The sequence below is a fragment of the Entelurus aequoreus genome, linkage group LG13, assembly GCF_033978785.1.
Source record: "Entelurus aequoreus isolate RoL-2023_Sb linkage group LG13, RoL_Eaeq_v1.1, whole genome shotgun sequence".
NCBI classification, from domain to species: domain Eukaryota; kingdom Metazoa; phylum Chordata; class Actinopteri; order Syngnathiformes; family Syngnathidae; genus Entelurus; species Entelurus aequoreus.
The window spans coordinates 60,473,034-60,496,002 of NC_084743.1; the positions used below are offsets into that span (position 1 = coordinate 60,473,034).

General features: G+C 36.9%; 1 protein-coding gene across 1 annotated transcript in view; it reads left to right on the forward strand.

The window, feature by feature from the left end:
• unc119a (unc-119 homolog a (C. elegans)) overlaps window positions 1-22,969 on the forward strand; it is a 38,292-nt gene that overhangs the window by 2,254 nt on the left and 13,069 nt on the right. Inside the window, exon 2 of the mRNA XM_062068099.1 lies at window positions 22,207-22,320. Coding sequence (XP_061924083.1) covers window positions 22,207-22,320 — 114 coding nt within the window. The remainder of the gene's footprint in view (window positions 1-22,206; window positions 22,321-22,969) is intronic.

The window sequence follows — 22,969 nt, forward strand, 5'->3', positions numbered from 1 at the left end:
ATCTATAACTTACCACACTGGTAATGACCGCATATGTCCACTAGAGGGCAAAGTTATCCCCCCCCCCCCCCCCCCCCCCACATATTCACAGTTTCTCCATACAGCATGCCCGAAAAGGAGTAGGAAGAAGCAGAGTTTATTTAAGCCGACCTCTTTTCTGTTTCATGTACATTTCTAACACATTTTTCCTGTACTTAATTTGTACCACAAACAATAAACAAAACAATAATCAATAATGAATACCACGTTGTGATTTACATAATAAGATTAATAACATTATGTATCACCTTCCTTGTAACTTGTAAGCCCCTTGGGTTAGAACGATTAGTAAACAGTATTTTTTAAATTTAATACTCCTATAATAAATCACTGCCTTGCAGTTTACATCAGCCTCTTTGGACGCTAATATGATTATTAATAGGCTTAATCAGGAGATTTGAAGCGAAGCGACAGGCGCCCTCTAGTGGCTGTTCTGGTGAGTGCTTGTTAAAATAACACTGCCACATATTGTATTTATAATCAAATAATCATTAATTAACTACATGTACGCTAGTAGCGAGCTTAAATTGGTTCTGTGGCGGAGCTCTTAAATCAAAACACTTGTATCTCAAATCAAAGTCTCTCATTGAAAGGAATTTAAATCAATTCAATTGGCCTCAACATAAAAATAAAAACACATCTTTAGATAGGAAATGTTGTATGAAAACAACACAATTGATTGATTGATTGAAACTTGTATTAGTAGATTGCAAAGGAAGAGAATACATTATATGAAACAGTACCATTTACACAGTACAGTACATATTCCGTACAATTGACCACAAAATGGTAACACCCGAATAAGTTTTTCAACTTGTTTACGTTAATCAATTTATGGTATATCTGGCAATATAATGCACTATTAACATGAAGTAATGTAATAATAACGTACAACATTTACCTTCTACGGTATCTCATTCCAGCTGTTTCTCCGTCAAACACACCATCATCAGCTTTTCCATAACAAAATGGATACATGTCCACTGTTTAGATATTATTTTTAGCACACTTGGTTGGCGTTAGACTCAGTCTGCTTCAGTACGGCGCAAACTAGCAGCGCTACGCTCCACGCTCTGTCATGTTTCGGATGATTTATTTCTTTAATTCAATGAATATTATCCACTTCTTCTCAGCACTGTCCTTCACGCTCACTTTCTTCCTTCCCATGTCAGGAAAAAAAAGAAGTTAGAGTGATACCTCAATTTAAGAGCTTATTGAGACAAGAGCTGTCCCTCGACACAACTTGGTTATTCCAACCTTGGGAAGGAAGAAAGCGAGTGTGAAAAAGAAGTGGGTGATATTCTTTGAATTAAAGAAAGAAATCGTCAACTTGGCAAAGCAATTTAAAGGTAGCACTGCGAGTCTGCGCCACACTGAAGAAGAATGAGTCTTGAGACAACCGAGAATGCATAATATCTAAACGGTGGACATTTATCCATGAAAGTATGGAAAAGCTGCTGATGGCGTGTTTGACGCTGAGACAGCTTGAAGAAGATGTGAAAGTCCACTCTCCAAGGTAAATGCTGTACATTGTTATTACATTACTTTATAAAACTACTGTAGTGGTTTGAAGTGCCTTCTGTTGTATTGTTTTTATCCAATATTTTTCATGTAAAATATTTCTTTTTAAATGCATGTTGTTACATGTTACAATTTTAATTTTAATTGATTTTAATGTTGACGCTGATTTGAGATACTGTATAGGTGTTTTGAGATGATAAAAATCTGTCACAGAACCAATTAAAGTCATAAATTGCGGTACTATATGTAGATTTTTTTAGCTATAATTAAGGTTAGTAAATAATAGCAGATGTCTTACGGGGTTCACTGTGGCATTTGGTGCGCCAACTTATGGCGGGGATGCACAAAAAAAAATGAATTCACATCTGAATTGCGATTCCCATTCATCTGGATTCTAAATCGATTCATCATTTTCAAAAATCGATTAAAAAAAAGTTGATTTTTTTAAAGAATAAATTAAAAAAATAACGTTTTTAGGCCGTCTCCATGCAAACGGTAGGAGGTTTTCTAACCTGTAACCTGCTTTGAAAAAGGTCCATTATAATTATTATACCAAATAATACGTTGTGAGAATCGATTTGAATCGAAAATCGATTCTGTATCGAATTGTCACCCGAGGAAGCTGAATCGGATTAAATCGTTAGGTGTCCAAAGATTCACAGTCTTAAAAGGGAACTGCACTTTCTTTGGAATTTTGCCTATCGTTCAGTATCATTATCAGACACAAGCATACTTGCCAACCTTGAGACCTCCAAATTCGGGAGATTTTTTGGGGGGGTTGGGGTCGGGGTGGGCGGGGCCGGGCCGGAGGGCGGGGTTAAGTGGGGAGGAGTATATTTTTAGCTAGAATTCACTGAAATTCAAGTTTATATATATATATATATTAGAGATGTCATTTATCGGCCGATAAATGCGTTAAAATGTAATATCGGAAATTATCGGTATCGTTTTTTTTATTATCAGTATCGTTTTTTTAAAATTTTTTATTACATCCACATAAAAAACACAAGATACACTTACAATTAGTGCACCAACCCAAAAAACCTCCCTCCCCCATTTACACTCATTCACACAAATGGGTTGTTTCTTTCTGTTATTAATATTCTGGTTCCTACATTATATATCAATATATATCAATACAGTCTGCAAGGGATACAGTCCGTAAGCACACATGATTGTGCGTGCTGCTGGTCCACTAATAATACTAACCTTTAACAGTTAATTTTACAAATTTTCATTAATTACTAGTTTCTATGTAACTGTTTTTATATTGTTTTACTTTCTTTTTTATTCAAGAATTTTTTTTAAATTTATTTATCTTATTTTATTTGATCAATTTATCTTCACCATACCTGGTTGTCCAAATTAGGCATAATAATGTGTTAATTCCACGACTGTATATATCGGTTGATATCGGTATCGGTTGATATCGGTATCGGTAATTAAAGAGTTGGACAATATCGGCATATCGGATATCGGCAAAAAGCCATTATCGGACCTCCCTAATATATATATATATATATATATATATATATATATATATATATATATATATATATATATATATATATATATATATATATATATATATATATAAATATATATGTATGTATATATATATATATATATATATATATATATATATATATATATATATATATATATATATATATATATATATATATATATAAAATAAATACAAATACTTGACTTTTAGTGAATTCTAGCTATATATATATATATATATATATATATATTTTATTATTTATATACATATATATATATATATATATATATATACACTACCGTTCAAAAGTTTGGGGTCACCCTAACAATTTTGTGGAATAGCCTTCATTTCTAAGAACAAGAATAGACTGTCGAGTTTCAGATGAAAGTTCTCTTTTTCTGGCCATTTTGAGCGTTTAATTGACCCCACAAATGTGATGCTCCAGAAACTCAATCTGCTCAAAGGAAGGTCAGTTTTGTAGCTTCTGTAACGAGCTAAACTGTTTTCAGATGTGTGAACATGATTGCACAAGGGTTTTCTAATCATCAATTAGCCTTCTGAGCCAATGAGCAAACACATTGTACCATTAGAACACTGGAGTGATAGTTGCTGGAAATGGGCCTCTATACACCTATGTAGATATTGCACCAAAAACCAGACATTGGCAGCTAGAATAGTCATTTACCACATTAGCAATGTAAAGAGTGTATTTCTTTAAAGTTAAGACTAGTTTAAAGTTATCTTCATTGAAAAGTACAGTGCTTTTCCTTCAAAAATAAGGACATTTCAATGTGACCCCAAACTTTTAAACGGTAGTGTATATACATATAAATAAAATAAATACTTGAATTTCAGTGTTCATTTATTTACACATATACACACATAACACTCCTCTCTACTCATTGTTGTATTTGAAAGTGCAATACTTTGCAGCCAGTAGCACAGCCTTTGAAGGAGCATAGGTAATATTCTGGGTAATATATTCTGGGTAATATTCTGGGTTGGAGTCAATAACCAGGCGAATATTCTGGGTTGGAGTCAATAACCAGGCGAGGTGACGAAGTTACGTCTCTTTACTTCATACTTCAGAACCGACTCCCACACTTGCCGTCAGGGTGCGCAATACAACGTAAACAGTTGGCCAACCAAAAAGTAACCTAGTGTTCTGTGGTTACTTTTTGGTTGGCCAAGCGGACGTGACGACAGGCTGTCCTCACTCAGGTCCGCACGGACCTGGAGGGGGCGTGCCTTAAGTCCGGCTGGAAATCGGGAGAAATTCGGGAGAATGGTTGTCCCGGGAGATTTTCGGGAGAGGCACTGAAATTCGGGAGTCTCCCGGAAAATTCGGGAGGGTTGGCAAGTATGGACACAAGAAGAACAATTTTTTTTTAGGTTTTTGTTTTGCATTCGAACACGTAAAAATTGGCTCGTTCTAGGTGGCTAGCAATTCAGCGAATCAGAGCAATCGGTTCTAAATCACTTTAAAAATGCATGTAAAAACCGTCAACAATACGTCATTTATGTTCCGTAACCCGTACAATAACCAAACTGTAGCAACATTGTTATTGTAAGAGAGAACACTGAGGAACTCTATTTGTAGCGTACTACCACATTGTCATGCTTCAGCGTTAGCCGTAAAAGCTAACTACGGCGAGAGATAAACTAGCTTCTATGTCAGCACTCAAACACTTTTGAGTTTGTAATGCACGACACTGTGATAGAACACCAATCTGTACTGACGGAAAAACATGAACAATCATATTACAGTATCTGGAAAGTATTAGGCCACATTTCATGTTTTGTTTGTACACAGCTAGCTTACTGTAGTTGTATGGTGATATGTCGCATTATCCATATTAAAGTGACTCATTCGATGGACAATTGTGCGTTTGGTTGAGCTGGCCAGGGACGTTCTTTTCCGGTTTATTTTGGGTAAGCGCTCCATTTACGTCGAATTAGCTTGGCTCCAAGTTCCACATTTACAGCGTCAAAGTCATGCCGACCTCACTCTCTTGGCGTCCTTCTGCTCCAACCTTTCACCCTCTGTTCCTGCTCGCTTCTATAAGCAGTAGTTCATCCTCTGTATATTCAGCTTCAAAAAGATAAGATTGTGAATCCTCATTTGTACAAAAATAGTTGTATTCGTTGTCTTTTACTAAGTCTGCCATGATTAGAAAATATTTGCGTTTGTTTCCCGAAGTAAGAACACACAGTTGTTGCCGGAAGTCGGGAAGTGTGCTGCTAAGGAACCCAAAATAAATGCGCAGAAGAGAGACGTTCCGTTATTGCTTAAAATGACCAAATTCTGTAAAAATTGTACATATCACATATGGTTATGAAGGTGTCCGTTACTACATTATGTATATACTAGCAGTGTGTATATTGTACATATTACATATTGTTATGAAGGTGTCTGTTACTACATTATATATATATATATATATACTTGCAGTGTGTATATTGTACATATTACATGTTGTTATGAAGGTGTCTGTTACTACATTATATATATATACTAGCAGTGTGTATATTGTACATATTACATATTGTTATGAAGGTGTCTGTTACTACATTATATATATACTTGCCGTGTGTACATAAAACATTTTACATATTGTTATGAAGGTGTCTGTTACTACATTATATATATATATATATATACTTGCAGTGTGTATATTGTACATATTCCATATTGTTATGAAGGTGTCTGTTACTACATTATATATATATATATATATATACTTGCAGTGTGTATATAGTACATATTACATATTGTTATGAAGGTGTCTGTTACTACATTATATATACACTTGCAGTGTGTATATTGTACATCTTACATATTGTTATGAAGGTGTCTGTTACTACATTATATATATATACTTGCAGTGTGTATATTGTACATATTACATATTGTTATGAAGGTGTCTGTTACTACATTATATGTATATTTGCAGTGTGTATATAAAACATATTACATATTGTTATGAAGGTGTCTGTTACTACATTATATACAGTATATACTTGCAGTGTGTATATTGTACATATTACTTATTGTTATGAAGGTGTCTGTTACTACATTATGTACTGTATATACTTGCAGTGTGTATATTGTACATATTACATATTGTTATGAAGGTGTCGGTTACTACATTATATATATATATACTTGCAGTGTGTATATTGTAGTAACAGATACCTTCATAACAATATGTAATATGTACATTATATATAAACTTGCAGTGTGTATATTGCACATATTCTATATTGTTATGAAGGTGTCTGTTTCTACATTATATATATACACATGTGGTGTGTATATTGTACATATTACATATTGTTATGAAGGTGTATGTTACTACATTATATATATACTTGCAGTGTGTATGTAAAACATATTACATATTGTTATGAAGGTGTCTGTTACTACATTATATATATACTTGCAGTGTGTATATTGTACATATTACATATTGTTATGAAGGTGTCTGTTACTACATTATATATATACTTGCAGTGTGTATATTTTACATGTTACATATTGTTATGAAGGTGTCTGTTACTACATTATATATATACTTGCAGTGTGTATATTGTACATATTACATATTGTTATGAAGGTGTCTGTTACTACATTATATATATACTTGCAGTGTGTATATAAAACATATTACATATTGTTATGAAGGTGTCTGTTACTACATTATATATATACTTGCAGTGTGTATATTTTACATGTTACATATTGTTATGAAGGTGTCTGTTACTACATTATATATATACTTGCAGTGTGTATAAAAAACGTTATGGCACCTGACTGGCTTATAAATTCAGTTAAAAAAACTTGGAAGAGACTAACATTTTTCAACAGATTCCTAGAGCACTGTCATATAAATGATCTTTGATTAGCCTTTTTGCAGTATTAAATGATCATTAAAAAGGTGAAGATTCTCAGGAATATACCCATTAAGAATAAAAGTGAGGAAAGAAGTCCAACCCCCAAGAACAATAGAGTTAAATATCCCTGACCTACAGTACTGCAATCTAAGTGACTTCATATTGCCTAATTGTGTACTTTTGCTTTCAATTGCTCATGAATTCTCCAGAATGCCATTGCACCTGACCTGGGACGTACTTCCTGTTCTCAGTGGAAAAGCTATATCAGGGCTGCATCAGTGAGATAATACCTAAATCAGTCATGATGCTGCCGTAATCTCTCCTCACCACTAACATGTAATCTGGATTTACGTCAGGAGGTCTGAAACGCCACCGCAGGTACTTACTGCGTCCACTATCAAAGTGTGGAGGAAGGGCTTCGTAATGTGACAGATGCACCAAACAATGGGACAAACTGAGAAACGCGTCCGTGAAACAAGAAAAACGCAGCGACAGAAATGACGACGACACAAACTCCAATGACACGGCAACTGGGTCAACTAATCTTTTTGTTCGTGTCGGCAGATTCGTCGTGGACAGAAAATGTGCCCAATTATTTCCTAAACAAGATTACTGTACAGAGCCTGGAGAGAAATAGGATGCAAGCAGGGCCGGCCCGTGGCATAGGCCGTATAGGCAAATGCTAAGGGCGCCGTCCACCAGGGGGCGCCACGCCAGTGCCCCCTCCCTTCCCTCCCTTCAACACAAGATGTCAAAAATGCCAAAACTGTCAGGTGTCCAGGGAAGAAAAAATAGAAAAGAAGAGGAGGAGAAACGAGAAAAAGACAGATGTAGCAGGTAGATAACGTTAGCCTAAATGAAATTATTTGTCTGTTACAGAATGTGATAGTAACCTGGCTTTTTTAGCATTAAGCTAATGTTACATGATTCAGCAATTGCTAATCAATAAATAGCTAGTTCTGCTTTAACGTCGGGTTAATATTGTGGAGGGGGCTAAATTGTTATGGAAAATAATAATGTAACGTTAGGTAATTACAGTACTCCCACCTTACATTCCTCAGGGACATTCGTATTAGATCTTTTAAGCAGGTGTTTTTTGTTTACATTGTTATTGCCTTCTGGTTAGCTAATGTTTGCCCTGCAGGTAATAGTCACTTTTCCACCCCTTTATATATTAGGTATAGTTGTAAGCCTAGTTGTTAAAGTGCACATCATTAATGTTAATTAAGCAATATCACATGAGAGGGAATGCTGTTTTTTAATTTGAGCACTGCTGTGATTCGGGTAAAGATAATCATAACATAACATTCTCATATAATATGTTGATTTGCTTTCTTTAAGTAAAAAAAAAAGGTCAAAGACAAAGCTATTCGGTTTCTTGTGAGTATATATACTTCACTGCCGATGTGGGGGGGCGCCACCTAAAATCTTGCCTAGGGCGCCAGATTGGTTAGGGCCAGGCCTGGATGCAAGATTAACATGCAAAAGAGGTGGACAGAAGTCTGAAAAGTAATCAAAGCTGTGATGCAGAGTAATAAAGTTACAGCTGCAGTGTTCTCATTAATGCCACTAAACCAGGGTTGTCAAAATGAAAAAAGTGTAACCCACGTCACACATGACATCGTATAAAGATGACATGTCAGCTGACTTTAAAGGCCTACTAAAAGCCACTACTACCGACCACGCAGTCTGATAGGTTATTTATCAATGATGAAATCTTAACATTGCAACACATGCCAATACGGCCGGGTTAACTTATAAAGTGCAATTTTAAATTTCCCGCTAAACTTCCGGTTGAAAACGCCTTTGGATGATGACGTATGCGCGTGACGTAGCCAGTGAAACAGAAGTATCGGTACCCCATTGAATCCAATACAAAATAGCTCTGTTTTCATCTCATAAGTCCACAGTATTCTGGACATCTGTGTTGGTGAATCTTTTGCAATTTGTTTAATGAACAATGAAGAATGCAAAGAAGAAAGTTGTAGGTGGGATCGGTGTATTAGCGGCGGACTACAGCAACACAACCAGGAAGACAGAGATGGATAGCAGATGCGTTAGCCGCCGAACTCACCTTAACTTCCTCCGTCTCGCCGACCGCATCTGTGATCGGGTGAAGTCCTTCGTCGCACCGTCGATCGCTGGAACGCAGGTGAGCACGGGTGTTGATGAGCAGATGAGGCCTGGCTGGCGTAGGTGGATAGCTAATGTTTTTAGCATAGCTCTGTGAGGTACGGTTGCTAAGTTAGCTTCAATGGCGTCGTTAGCAACAACATTGTTAACCTTTGCCAGGCTGGAAAGCATTAACCGTGTATTTACATGTCCATGGTTTAATATTATTGCTGATCTTCTGTCTATCCTTCCAGTCAGGGGTTTATTTATTTTGTTTCTATATGCAGTTAAGCACGATGCTATCACGTTAGCTCCGTAGCTAAAGTGTTTCGTCGATGTATTGTCGTGGAGATAAAAGTCACTGTGAATGTCCATTTCGCGTTCTCGACTCTCATTTTCAAGAGGATATAGTATCCGAGGTGGTTTAAAATACAAATCCGTGATCCACAATAGAAAAAGGACAGAGTGTGGAATCCAATGAGCCACCTTGTATTGTACCTAAGTTACGGTCAGAGCGAAAAAAGATATGTCTTGCACTGCATTCTAGTCATTCACTCTAACGTTCCTCATCCACGAATCTTTCATCCTCGCTCAAATTAATGGGGTAATCGTCGCTTTCTCGGTCTGAATCGCTCTAGCTGCATTGTAAACAATAGGAAAATGTGAGGAGCTGTTCAATTGACTACGTCACGCTACTTCCGGTACAGGCAAGGCTTTTTTTTATCAGATACCAAAAGTTGCGATCTTTATCGTCGTTGTTCTTTACTAAATCCTTTCAGCAAAAATATGGCAATATCGCAAAATGATCAAGTATGACACATAGAATGGATCTGCTATCCCCGTTTAAATAAAAAAAATTAATTTCAGTAGGCCTTTGAGCGCCCTGTGGATTGGCTGCCGCTAGGCCAATCAGCACAGGTGCGAGTGATCAGCTGCTCCTGTTGTGGCTGGCAGCAGATGGCGGCAGACTGATGCATGTATCGACGCACGATACCTTCTTTTGTTGTCAACTATCCACTCAGCGGATCAAATAACGAAACGGTAAGATGCAAAGACTTAAGTCAACATGACCATCATCTTGGTAGTTAACGCAGCGCTCGCAATTGGTTGACAGCACTATGCCCACCCTGAACTCCATTGTAAAAATGTGTGTTTCTACCTTTGTTGTTTGTTCTATTTTATTTCATGCTTAAATCTTCCATATTTTCGATGGTTTAATTTGTAGTTATGTTACCTTGATTTCGGCTATGGTGTCTTTTTGATAATTGTTTAGTTTATATTATATTTGTAATTAGAGATGTCCGATAATATCGGACTGCCGATATTATCGGCCGATAAATACTTTAAAATGTAATATCGGAAATTATCGCTATCGGTTTCAAAAAGTAAAATGTATGACTTTTTAAAACTCCGCTGTACGGAGCGGTATACGGACGTAGGGAGAAATACAGAGCAGTGGCTAACAAGTCAGCTCGCTCGGTGACTGACTAACGACACCATGTCTATGGGTTGGGATTATTTTAAAGTGTGTCTGACAGATAAAAAAACTGGCAATTTGCAATGACTTGCAAAAAGTTGGTTATGTTAGGAGGAACCAAGACGTCTTCCTGTAATACGAGCAATTTGATCTCCCACCTCTTCAAGAATAATAAGGAGATACACGATGAATACAAGCGGAAGATGGATGAAAAGCAAACAGCGAAAAAAAGTAGTACCACACAGTTGTCGCTTAAACACTCCGCCGAGAAAAAAACAAAAACCACCCCTGTCTCAACGCAGCATTTCAGAAGCTCTGACTTGACTGGTAGGCCACTTCAAGCACTCACCACTAGCTTGCAGCACATTTGTGTTACTCATACAAATACGTTAGAGCAGGGCAGATTGAGCCCAGTTTATAATTTCCTGTTATACAGTATGCCAGGCAGTCTTGCACTAAAGGAGGACTACGTTATTGTTTACTTTATGACTCTAGTATACTCTGGACTGAAGCTGTGTGCCTTCATTGTTTTGTAAAAAAAATAATGCACTTTGTGAAAGTCAAAGTATAGTACTTCCCATAGTTGTAGTGGGTTTCAGGGAGAGCATGTCCCAAATTCCAAGCTGCTGTTTTGAGGCATATTAAAAAAAAAAAAATGCACTTTGTGACTTCAATAATAAATATGGCAGTGCCATTTTGGCATTTTTTACCATACCTTGAGTTGATTTATTTTGGAAAACCTTGTTACATTGTTTAATGCATCCAGCGGGGCATCACAACAAAATTAGGCATAATAATGTGTTAATTCCACGACTGTATATATCGGTATCGGTTGATATCGGATATCGGTAATTAAGAGTTGGACAATATCGGAATATCGGATATCGGCAAAAAAAAGCCATTATCGGACATCTCAATTTGTAATGTTTGAATGATGATAAATGAATGTGTTGTGGCAGTTGCGGGTGTCACTAATGCAGCGGTTTGAGGAAACACTTAGCTTTTCCAAACACGTTTTTAATGGTGAACTGTCAACATGAGAATGCTAAACAGGAAGTGCTTGAAGTTTAATGGCTTTGTAAATAGATTGAGACAAAGTCTAAGTTCATTGTGTTTTTAATGATGTTTATGAAACTGCACCAATTTTTTCCTCAGAATTTTAAACTAACTTGAAGTGTTTTGCCAAGAGGGTAAGTTGTTATGCCAAGATTTTATCACGTGGGAATACATTTTCCTCCAAGCGGCCCCTGAGCTAAAATGAGTTTGACTCCCCTGCACTCGTCTACGGGGGCACACACCTTCACCTGTTGAAAATAAGGATGGGTACCAAATTTGGTACTTTTATAGGCACCGACCGAATTCCGCCGGTACTACGTAAAATCAAACTGTGCCATAATTCGACACCTCTGTTGCACGTGACGTTACAATTTCCAACACCAACGAAGCAAATCTGCTTGCTAGAAAACACTTGAGCGTAATGTAGGGCTCCACTCTTCCAAAATGCACTAGCTTGATGCTAATTTACATTGGATTTGCCATTGACAGGCTACTATGAGCATTAGCAATTTTACATGGCGATTTCAACACCTCCAAGTTTAGTAATGCAAACTACAACTAAGATGAATGTTACAATCAAACAGCTGGTGTGTAAAAAGCACAATACGTACAGTATAAGCACTTTGTAGGGCGCAACATAACACACTCGGCTTCATGGAAAAAGCTACTTCCTCCTTTGACAACATACCATAGACAGCCTTTACAGTACTTTACAGTAATTTAAAAAAAAATTAATGTTATTATCAAACAATTAAACGCACACAAAAGTACCGAAAATTGGTACCGTTGAGTACTGGACTTTATTCCTAGGTACCGGGATTTAGTACCGTATTGGTTCAAACGAGATCGGTACCCATCCCTAATTGAAAACATATATTTCTCGAAATAAATCATCGATATGGCAGAGCAGTACAAAATGTAGGAAATATGAACTGCCCAATTCAACTGTCTACGAGCAACTTCAATGAATTAGGGCTGTCCTGATCCAATATCAATATCCAATATCATTCCAATGTCAGCAAAGTTCAAAAAAACAAACAAGGTTTTATATTAACTTGTATGTAAAATGTCTGATACGAGTAGGGTTGGGTATCGTTTGAATTCGAACGATTCCGATTCTTTGTTTCGATTCCGATTCCTGACGATTTATCGATTCCGATTCTTCTTGTACGGGATCAATGTGTTTGACAGGTAGTCCCTGGAAGGTGGTATGTATTTTGGGTTGAGAGTTTTCACCATATCCCTGCAAACATAAACAAACATGTAATGTTGCTGTTACTGTTTAGCCCAGTATCAATTAGCTTAGCTCTAACGTTATTGCTTAACTAACCTAAATGTTGGAGATTCCACCTCTGAAAAGGGATGCAGTCTTTTGACTATGTGTGCAGTGACCTTTCTGTGGCACTCTTCCGTCTGTGGCACCGACATCTTCCCCATTGCCGCTACGGTGAACGGAGTACGCTGAGCGCATCGCGGAGCCTGGCTAGCAGGTTGTAAATTGTCTATGAAAAAATATGCGGGCTAATTTGTTAGCTGCCTCAACGTTGGCGCAAAACACATTATTTATTGCATATACACTACCGTTCAAAAGTTTGGGGTCACCCAAACAATTTTGTGGAATAGCCTTCATTTCTAAGAACAAGAATAGACTGTCGAGTTTCAGATGAAAGTTCTCTTTTTCTGGCCATTTTGAGCGTTTAATTGACCCCACAAATGTGATGCTCCAGAAACTCAATCTGCTCAAAGGAAGGTCAGTTTTGTAGCTTCTGTAACGAGCTAGACTGTTTTCAGATGTGTGAACATGATTGCACAAAGGTTTTTCTAATCATCAATTAGCCTTCTGAGCCAATGAGCAAACACATTGTACCATTAGAACACTGGAGTGATAGTTGCTGGAAATGGGCCTCTATACACCTATGTAGATATTGCACCAAAAACCAGACATTTGCAGCTAGAATAGTCATTTACCACTTTAGCAATGTATAGAGTGTATTTCTTTAAAGTTAAGACTAGTTTAAAGTTATCTTCATTGAAAAGTACAGTGCTTTTCCTTCAAAAATAAGGACATTTCAATGTGACCCCAAACTTTGGTAGTATATATATATATATATATATATATATATATATATATATATATATATATATATATATATATATATATATATATATATATATATATATATATATATATATATATATATATATATATATGTATATGTATGAAATACTTGACTTTCAGTGAATTCTAGCTATATATATATATATATATATATATATATATTTATTTTATTATACATATAAATAAAATAAATACTTTAATTTCAGTGTTCTGGAGGCTATCCAGTAGATGGCAGTATTGTCCTGTTTAAGAGTGTCACAACATTGCTGTTTACGGCAGAAGAACTGCTTTACGGTAGACTAAACGTGACTGCTGTTGTTGTGTGTTGTTACCGCGCTGGGAGGACGTTAATGAAACTGCCTAACAATAAACCCACATAAGAAACCAAGAACTTGCCCTCGAGCATTCTACAGTTATGACGTCATTGGGCAGGCAAGCTGTTTACATTGTGGGAAAGCGGACGTGAGAACAGGCTGTCCCCACTCAGGTCCGCATTGAGCTGGAGGGGGCGTTGCCTCCAGGAGAGTTTGTCGGGAGTTTGTCGGGAGAAAATTTCTGCCGGGAGGTTATCGGGAGAGGCGCTGAATACCGGGAGTCTCCCGCTAAAAACGGGAGGGTTGGCAAGTATTACGAAACAGTCCTGTCGCACGTGTTACATTTCGCCGATATTTCTTTTTTTTTAGTAAAATAAAGCCACACTTTCGACCGCCGACGCCCGCTATCCATGCTCGACTGACTCGCTCGGCTACATAGGCTCGGCTATGCTAACACTTCCAGCGGTGGGCGCTTCTTCGTTGGTGTTCAGCGGCTTCTTCTTCCGGTCGGCGGACTTATTCTTTTTTTCCGGTCGGCGGACTGGGTATCGAAACTAGGAATCGAAATTTAAACTTTTGAACGATTCCGGGAGAATCGGAAAGTTAGTCCCGGTTCCAATCGATACTCTTTGATTGATTGATTGAGACTTTTATTAGTAGGTTGCACAGTGAAGTACATATTCCGTACAATTGACCACTAATTGGTAACACCCGAATAAGTTTTTCAACTTGTTTAAGTCGGGGTCCACTTAAATTGATTCATGATACAGATATATACTATCATATATACTATCATCATAATACAGTCATCACACAAGATAATCACATTGAATTATTTACATTATTTACAATCAGGGGTGTGGGGGGGGGGGTAGGATATGGACAGCAAGTAGTGGAAATAGAGAGAGAGAGAGAGAGAGAGATCAGAAGGCATAAGAAAAAATATCTGCATTTGATTGTTTACATTTGATTATTAGCAATCCGGGGAGGGTGTTAGTTTAGGGTTGTAGCTGCCTGGAGGTGAACTTTTATTGCGGTTTTGAAGGAGGATAGAGATGCCCTTTCTTTTATACCTGTTGGGAGCGCATTCCACATTGATGTGGCATAGAAAGAGAATGAGTTAAGACCTTTGTTAGTTCGGAATCTGGGTTTAACGTGGTTAGTGGAGCTCCCCCTGGTGTTGTGGTTATGGCGGTCATTTACGTTAAGGAAGTAGTTTGACATGTACTTCGGTATCAGGGAGGTGTAGTGGATTTTATAGACTAGGCTCAGTGCAAGTTGTTTAACTCTGTCCTCCACCTTGAGCCAGTAGGAGTGAGGTGGGATCTGGGGTGGAGGTCTAGAAGTAACCTGACCAGGTTGTTCTGAGATGTTTGGAGTTTAGATTTGAGGGTTTTGAAAGTGCTAGGGTACCAGGAGGTGCATGCGTAATCGAAAAAGGGTTGAACGAGAGTTCCCGCCAGAATCCTCATGGTGCTGTTGTTGACCAGAGAGGAAATTCTGTAGAGAAATTTCGTTCGTTGGTTAACCTTTTTGATTACCTTGGTTGCCATTTTATCACAGGAAAGGTTAGCCTCTAGAATGGAACCTAGGTAGGTGACCTCATCTTTCCTGGGGATAACAGTGTCACCGACTTTTACAGTGAAGTCATTGACTTTCTTAAGGTTGATGTGGGACCCAAACAGGATGGATTCCGTTTTACCCAAGTGGATGGATAGCTCTTTCATTCTAGACTTCTAGAGTGTTTGATTATCACATCACTCTAAATGTATAGACTATAAAGTTCACAAACATAAAGAGGGATCCTAGTGGGCCAGGCCAATCTTTCCTTATCTCTAAACTAAAATTGGGGAAATGCGTAGAGTGTTCTGGGCTTCAGTACAGTGTTGATCTCATGAAGACATGATTTTATTTCTGAATTCCTTGAGAGAAAAAAAATGCCTGGTTAGGCTTTGTGTATGTAGTGTGTGCCTTCCTTGCTTTACAGCTATGTTGTTATTATGCTGTTTGTATGTGTGTTATGTTGCAGCTATTTAAAATAGTTTTGTCAATTTGTTCTGGCCTGAAATAAATTGAAACATATCTTTGTCTTTGTGTGATGTATGTAGAGCACATTGCTTAGCAGAGTTCAGTGATGCAAATGCATGTCAAGTTGATCAACACATTGTATTATTCTCCAGTGCAATAACAGCACTGAAATGAAGGCTAAAAGGGCAATAAAGGGAGCCTTAAGAAAAAAATAAGTAACTAAATAGTTACTTTTCACAGTAACGCATTACTTTTTGGTGTAAGTAACTGAGTTATTAACTGAGTTACTTTTGAAATAAAATAACTAGTAACTGTAACTAGTTACTGGTTTTCAGTAACCAACCCAACACTGTTCACATGTTAATTACGTTGGAAGAGAAGAAGGAACATGTGCTACGTGAAGTCAATCCTCGCGTCTGAAAGTCCGTAATTCGGCGCTAATCTGCGGGATTAACGAGCTATAAGTGGCATCTCGCTTGCTCTTTAGGCGCGTCGGCCCTTTGGCGACATCTCGCGTGTTTCCGCAAACCAAGTACGACTTAATAGATGCGCGTTTAATACTTTCAAAAGGTTTGCTATAGGCTTTTTCCAGCGAGTAAATAAAAACGGAAGGCTGCGGCGGCCACTTTGATACATTAAAGATACAAGGAACATTTCAATATAGTCCAATCAATGTGTGCTAAAATGTCTGAACACCATTATCAGAGCTTTGTGTTGTCATATTGCACCTAATTCTGCCCTAAAAGTAGCATTTTCAAGCAAAGAAATGGCTAAAGGAAGTAAATATACCACAACTACAGTAGTATTGACCACCAGACCACACCAAAACAATCAAAGTGTGCTGTTTGGTATCGTGGCTGCTGATTGGCTCAGCCTCAGGCAGCGTTGCTAACACTAGCCAATGTTGCATCACAACGCCTCAGAGTCATACAACTTGGTAGTCCACACATGCTAACTGTTAGCATGCTAACTTTTCTTTAGCCAATTTTGCAGCCAAACACCTCAAAGTCATAAAACTTAGTATTTGACGATGCTTAATGTTAGCATACTAACTTTTTTTTTAGCCAATTTTGCAACCGAACAGCTCAGGGTCATACAATTTGGTACTTGACAAATGCTTTTAGCATGCTAACTTTTCTTTAGCCAATTTTGCATCCGAACGCCTCAGAGTCATACAACTTGGTACTTGACATATGCTAACTGTTAGCATGCTAACTTTTTTTTAATTTTTTTTAGCCAATTTTTGCATCTGAACGCCTCAGAGTCATACAACTTGGTACTTGACATCATATGCTAACTGTTAGCATGCTAACTATTTTTTTGCCAATTTTGCATCTGAACACCTCAAAATCATACAACTTGGTACTTGACACATGCTAACTGTTAGCATACTAACTTTTTTTTTTAGCCAATTTTGCATCCGAACGCCTCAGAGTCATTCAACTTGGTACTTGACACATGCTAAAAGTTAGCATGTGTCAACTGTTAGCATGCTAACTTTTTTTTTAATTAAATTTTGCAGCCGAACGTCTCAAAGGCATAAAACTTAGTATTTGACACTGCTTCATGTTAGCATGCTAACTATTTTTTTTTGCCAATTTTGCATCTGAACACCTCAGAGTCATACAACTTGGTACTTGACATATGCTAACTGTTAGCATGCTAACTTTTTTTTAGCCAATTTTGCATCTGAACACCTCAGAATCATACAACTTGGTACTTGACATATGCTAACTGTTAGCATGCTAACTTTTTGTTAGCCAATTTTCCATCTGAACACATCAGAATCATAAAACTTGGTACTTGACAAATGCTAACTGTTAGCATGCTAACTTTTTTGTATCCAATGTTGCATCTGAACACCTCAAATTAATAGAACTTGGTACTTAACACTACCTAATGCTAGCACACTAACTTTTTTGGTGATAATTTTTAGCACCAACACTACGTAAAATTTGGTACCGCACACATTGTAAATGTCAGCATTCTAATGTTAGCATGCTAGCAGGCTTTCTGTTACTCGGTGTGCAACATGTTTAGCCTCGTCCTCCAGTGATAACAATACATGCAAGAAACGTAGCTTGATTGCCGGACCAAAAATGAAATAGAGGATCCCTTACTTTTACAGGAAAATTGGCCGATTCTGATCAGCTTGCTGATCAATCGATGCATCCCTAAATATTAATATCAAAGGTGAAAAAAAAGGTAAATAGAAGGAAAAAATATATATAATAAGATTAAAAAAGGTAACATAAGATAAAATAAGGTAAATGAAAGGTAAATAAGAGGGGGGGAGGTAAAGAAGGTAAATACAAGGTGAATAGAAGGTAAATAGAACCTAAAGGTAAAAGATAGTAAATTCAAGGTAAAAGAAGGTAAATTCAAGGTAAAAACATTGGTAAATAAAAGGAAAAAAGATCAAATAAGATTAAAAAAGGTCAATAAAAGGTGAATAAATGGTAAATAGAACTTAAAGGTAAAAGATAGTAAATTCAACGTAAAAGAAGGTACATTTAAGGTAAAAACATGGGTAAATAAAACGGAAAAACATTAAGTAAGATTTAAAAAGGTAAATTCAAAGGGGGAAGCTTTAAGAAGGTAAATCAAAGTGAATAGAAGGTAAATAGAACTTAAAGGTAAAATATAGTAAATTTAATGTAAAAGAAGGTACATTTAAGGTAAAAACATGGGTAAATAAAAGAGAAAAACATTAAGTAAGATTTAAAAAGGTAAATAAGAAGGGGGAAGGTTAAAGAAGGTAAATACAAGGTGAATAGAAGGTAAATAGATCTTAAAGGTAAAATATAGTAAATTCATGGTAAAAGAAGGTAAATTTAAGGTAAAAACATAGGTAAATAAAAGGAAAAACGATTAAATAAGATTAAGAAAGGTAAATAAAAGGTAAATACGAGGGGGGAAGGTTAAAGACGGTAAATAAAAAGGTGAATAGAAGGTAAATAGATCTTAAAGGTAAAAGATAGTAAATTCAAGGTAAAAACATAGGTAAATAAAAGGAAAAAAGATTGAATAAGATTAAAAAAGGTAGATAGATAGTAAATAAGAGGGGGGAAGGTTAAAGAAGGTAAATACAAGGAGAATAGAAGGTAAATAGAACTTAAAGGTAATATATAGTTAATTCAAGGTAAAATATGGTAAAAACAAGGGTAAATAAAAGGAAACAAAGATTAAATAAGATTTAAAAAGGTAACAGAAGATAAAATAAGGTAATCTTGGGGTCACAACTACACCGCCGCAAAGCGTGAGAGTGCCAAAGGCTTAGTAAAGTTTTTAAAGTGTGTCTGAGTGTGTATTGTTTTATTGTATTTTTTATACATGTGACATTTACTATAATTATTGTTGTTTATTTCTGGAAAAAAAGGGGGCAATGATAAAATGACAAGATTTTGTGTAATTTTGTGAAATAATTGCAATAAAGTATACAAATAATAATAATAATAATAATAATTTAAAAAAGTGTAGATGGAAACGCATTACAGCAGGAAGTAAGCAGTTATATACCACACCACTTTAGCGGCGCTCACCCTTTAGAGCACAGCTGTAACTTCCTGGCACTAAACCTGCAGAAAATAGTTCTCGGGTTTACATTTTCACACTATTTTGTTACACTTTATTAATAATTTCTTACATATTCCTATTTCTCGTCATATTAAATTTGCTTTTCATGTTATTGCGTCATGGCCGATTATGCAAATTAGATGACTACAAGACCTACTTCCTGTGACCCCGCTGCCACAGATAGATTGCAGTCCTGTGAGAAACACTCGGCGACTGACTCCAGGTCTAAATGGCTTCTGAGGACTGACCGTGGTCTGCAGTGTTCTATTTAAACACACGGCGTTAATCAAAACGGACGAGTCAGCAAAAGCTTTGGATTTGGATTAGTCGTGCCCAACCTAAATGAAAGCACAACATGTTGCAGGCGTGTGGTAAAATAAGGTAACAGAAGATACAATAAGGTAAATAAAAGGTATAAAAAAGGCAAATAGAAGTTAAAAAAGATAATTATATGGTAAATAAAAGGTTAAAAAGGTAAATAGAAGGTACAAAAAGATAATTAGAGGGTACAAAAGGTTAAATGAGGTAAATAGAAGGTAGCCAAAGTAAAATAGGGTAAATTAAAGGGTAAATAGGGTAAATAGAAGTTGAAAAGATAAAATAAGATTAAAAAAAGGTTGAAAAAAAAAGGTACAAGAAGGTAAAAAAAACGATGAATAGTAGGGAAATAAAAGTAGACATAGAGGAAGGTAAATTGAAGATAAACACATAGGTAAATAAAAGAAAAAAATATAGAAATAAAATTTAAAAATGTAATAGAAGACAAAAGAAGGTAAATAAAAAATAAATAATACGGGGAAAAGATCAAAGAAGGTACATAAAAGATGAAGAGAAGGTAAATATAACTTTAAAAAGGTAAAGGATGATAAATTGGAGGTAAAATAGGTAAATAGAGAGTAAAAAAAAGGAAATTAGAAGGTAAATAACAGGTTAAAAATGGTAAATACAAATTAGAAGGTAAATAAAAGGTACAAAAAAGCAAATATAAAATATATAAAAGATAATTATACGGTAAATAAAAGGTTAAAAAAGGTTAGTAGAAGGTAAAAAAAAAAAAGATAATTAGAGGGTACAAAAGGTTAAATAAGGTAAAAGAAGCTAAAAGGGGTAAATAGAAGGTAAACAGGTCAAATAAGATGAAATAGAAGGTTGAAAAAAGGTATAAGAAGGTAAAAAAAACGATGAATGGAAGGGAAATAAAAGTAGACAAAGTTAAAGTACTAACGATTGTCACACACACACTAGGTGTGGTGAGATTATCCTCTGCATTTGACCCATCACCCTCACCCCCTGGGAGGTGAGAGGAGCAGTGAGCAGCGGTGGCCACGCCCGGGAATCATTTTTGTTGATTTAACCCGCAATTCCAACCCTTGATGCTGAGTGCCAGGCAGGGAGGTAACGGGTCCCATTTTTATAGGGTTTGAACTCACGACCTACCGATTTTAGGGCGGACACTCTAACCACCAGGCCACTGAGTAGGTAAGGTAAGGTAAAATAGAAGGTAATGAAGGTGATTGCAACTAGTAAACCTTACTTCATTCCAACTATTTTCCTTCAAAAACGCATTGAGACCATAAATTGTTTTATCCGATCACCCGATTAATGGAGGACACTAATCGATAGATTACTATAGCAGCTGCCGCCATGAAGTACTCACTGCCAGTGGCGTATATGTTGGACAGAAAGAAAGGTAATGCCGAGACTCGTGAAAAAGTGAACCTGTGAGCAGTCCAGCTGGGATAGACTCCAGCTCACTTACAAGCCTTGATAATGAATGAAATAGTTCAACACAACAACACTTTCAGTGTAAATATCAGTCAGTGAGTACAGTGCAGCCATGTTGAGACACACACACACACACACACACACACACACACACACACACACACACACACACACACACACACACACACACACACACACACACACACACACACACACACACACACACAGTATTAGTCTAAACAGCATAGACTGGTGCTTTACTTTATTAAAAGCTCTATAAATATCCTCAAGCAGGTGGTTAAAGCCTATGTGGACCATCTGCTCTCACACCCCCACCTCTAGTGGACCATGCAATGTGTGTGTACGTGCCCACAGGTGTGCGCACACACACACACACACACACACACACACTGTTGCTTCCTGGTGGGCTATTTTGGAGTTTGGTATAGTTTGGTCTTTAAATGCCGGGTGTTTAATTATCCATGCAGTCAAATGTGTTATGCAACATTGGACCTCTAATACAGACTTTCTAAGGTGTTTGTGTGTGTGTGTGTGTGTGTGTGTGTGTGTGTGTGTCTACTGGTCAGTCCATGTGATGGTAAAACACAATAAGCCTCTTACATTTAATCCTCCTCCCATGTTGACAAAGTAGCATCTCACTCACACACAACATCATTCCTGACAAAATGTCCACCCAACAAGAAGTGTGCACTCAATAAAAGGTGTTGTGTTGCAAAAAAAACTTACATTTGTGTTACAATTCCGTGTTCAAGCCCACTTCCACATCGATCCTGTGCCGGTGTTTTATCACAGCGTCTTATTTCCGTTTGGTTTGCAGACTACCTTTGCTCTCCGGAGGAAAACGTCCACATGATCGACTTCACCAGGTTTAAGATCCGCGACATGGAGACCGGCACAGTCCTGTTTGAGATCACCAAACCCCCGATACCAGGTCAGCCAAAAAAAGCCTGAAAAATCAGACCACAAACGGAACAGGTGTCAGAACGGTACACGTGCTCGGCCGTAGGCTAGTAGGAGCCAGCAGCTACGCGACAGCTAAGCACACAATAGCAGACATACGGGAAAAGTGTCCTTCATTGGGAATTATTGCCGTCTTAAAACATCACATTTGTCAATTGTACACATTACATACAAAGTCTGCGAGGCCGAATTGTATTAAAAAGTATCCAGTAACAAACGTGTCTGCATTAGGGATGTAACAACAATGTTAATGAAAAACTACTTTTTAGCCACCATGTCAATGAAAAACTACTTTTTCGCCAGAACGTCAATGAAAAACTACATTTTAGACACAATGTCAATGAAAAACTACATTTTAGACACAATGTCAATGAAAAGCGACTTTTTTAGCCAGAATGACAATGAAAAAATAAGTTTTAGCCAAAATGTCAAATGCAAAACGACTTTTGAGTCAGTTTGTCAATGAAAAATTACTTTTGAGTCAGTATGTCAGTGAAAAATTACTTTTGAGTCAGTATGTCAGTGAAATCTTACTTTTTAGTCAGAATGGCAATGAAAAACTACTTTATAGCCAACATGACAATGAAAAACTACTTTTTGGTCAGAATGTCAATGAAAAA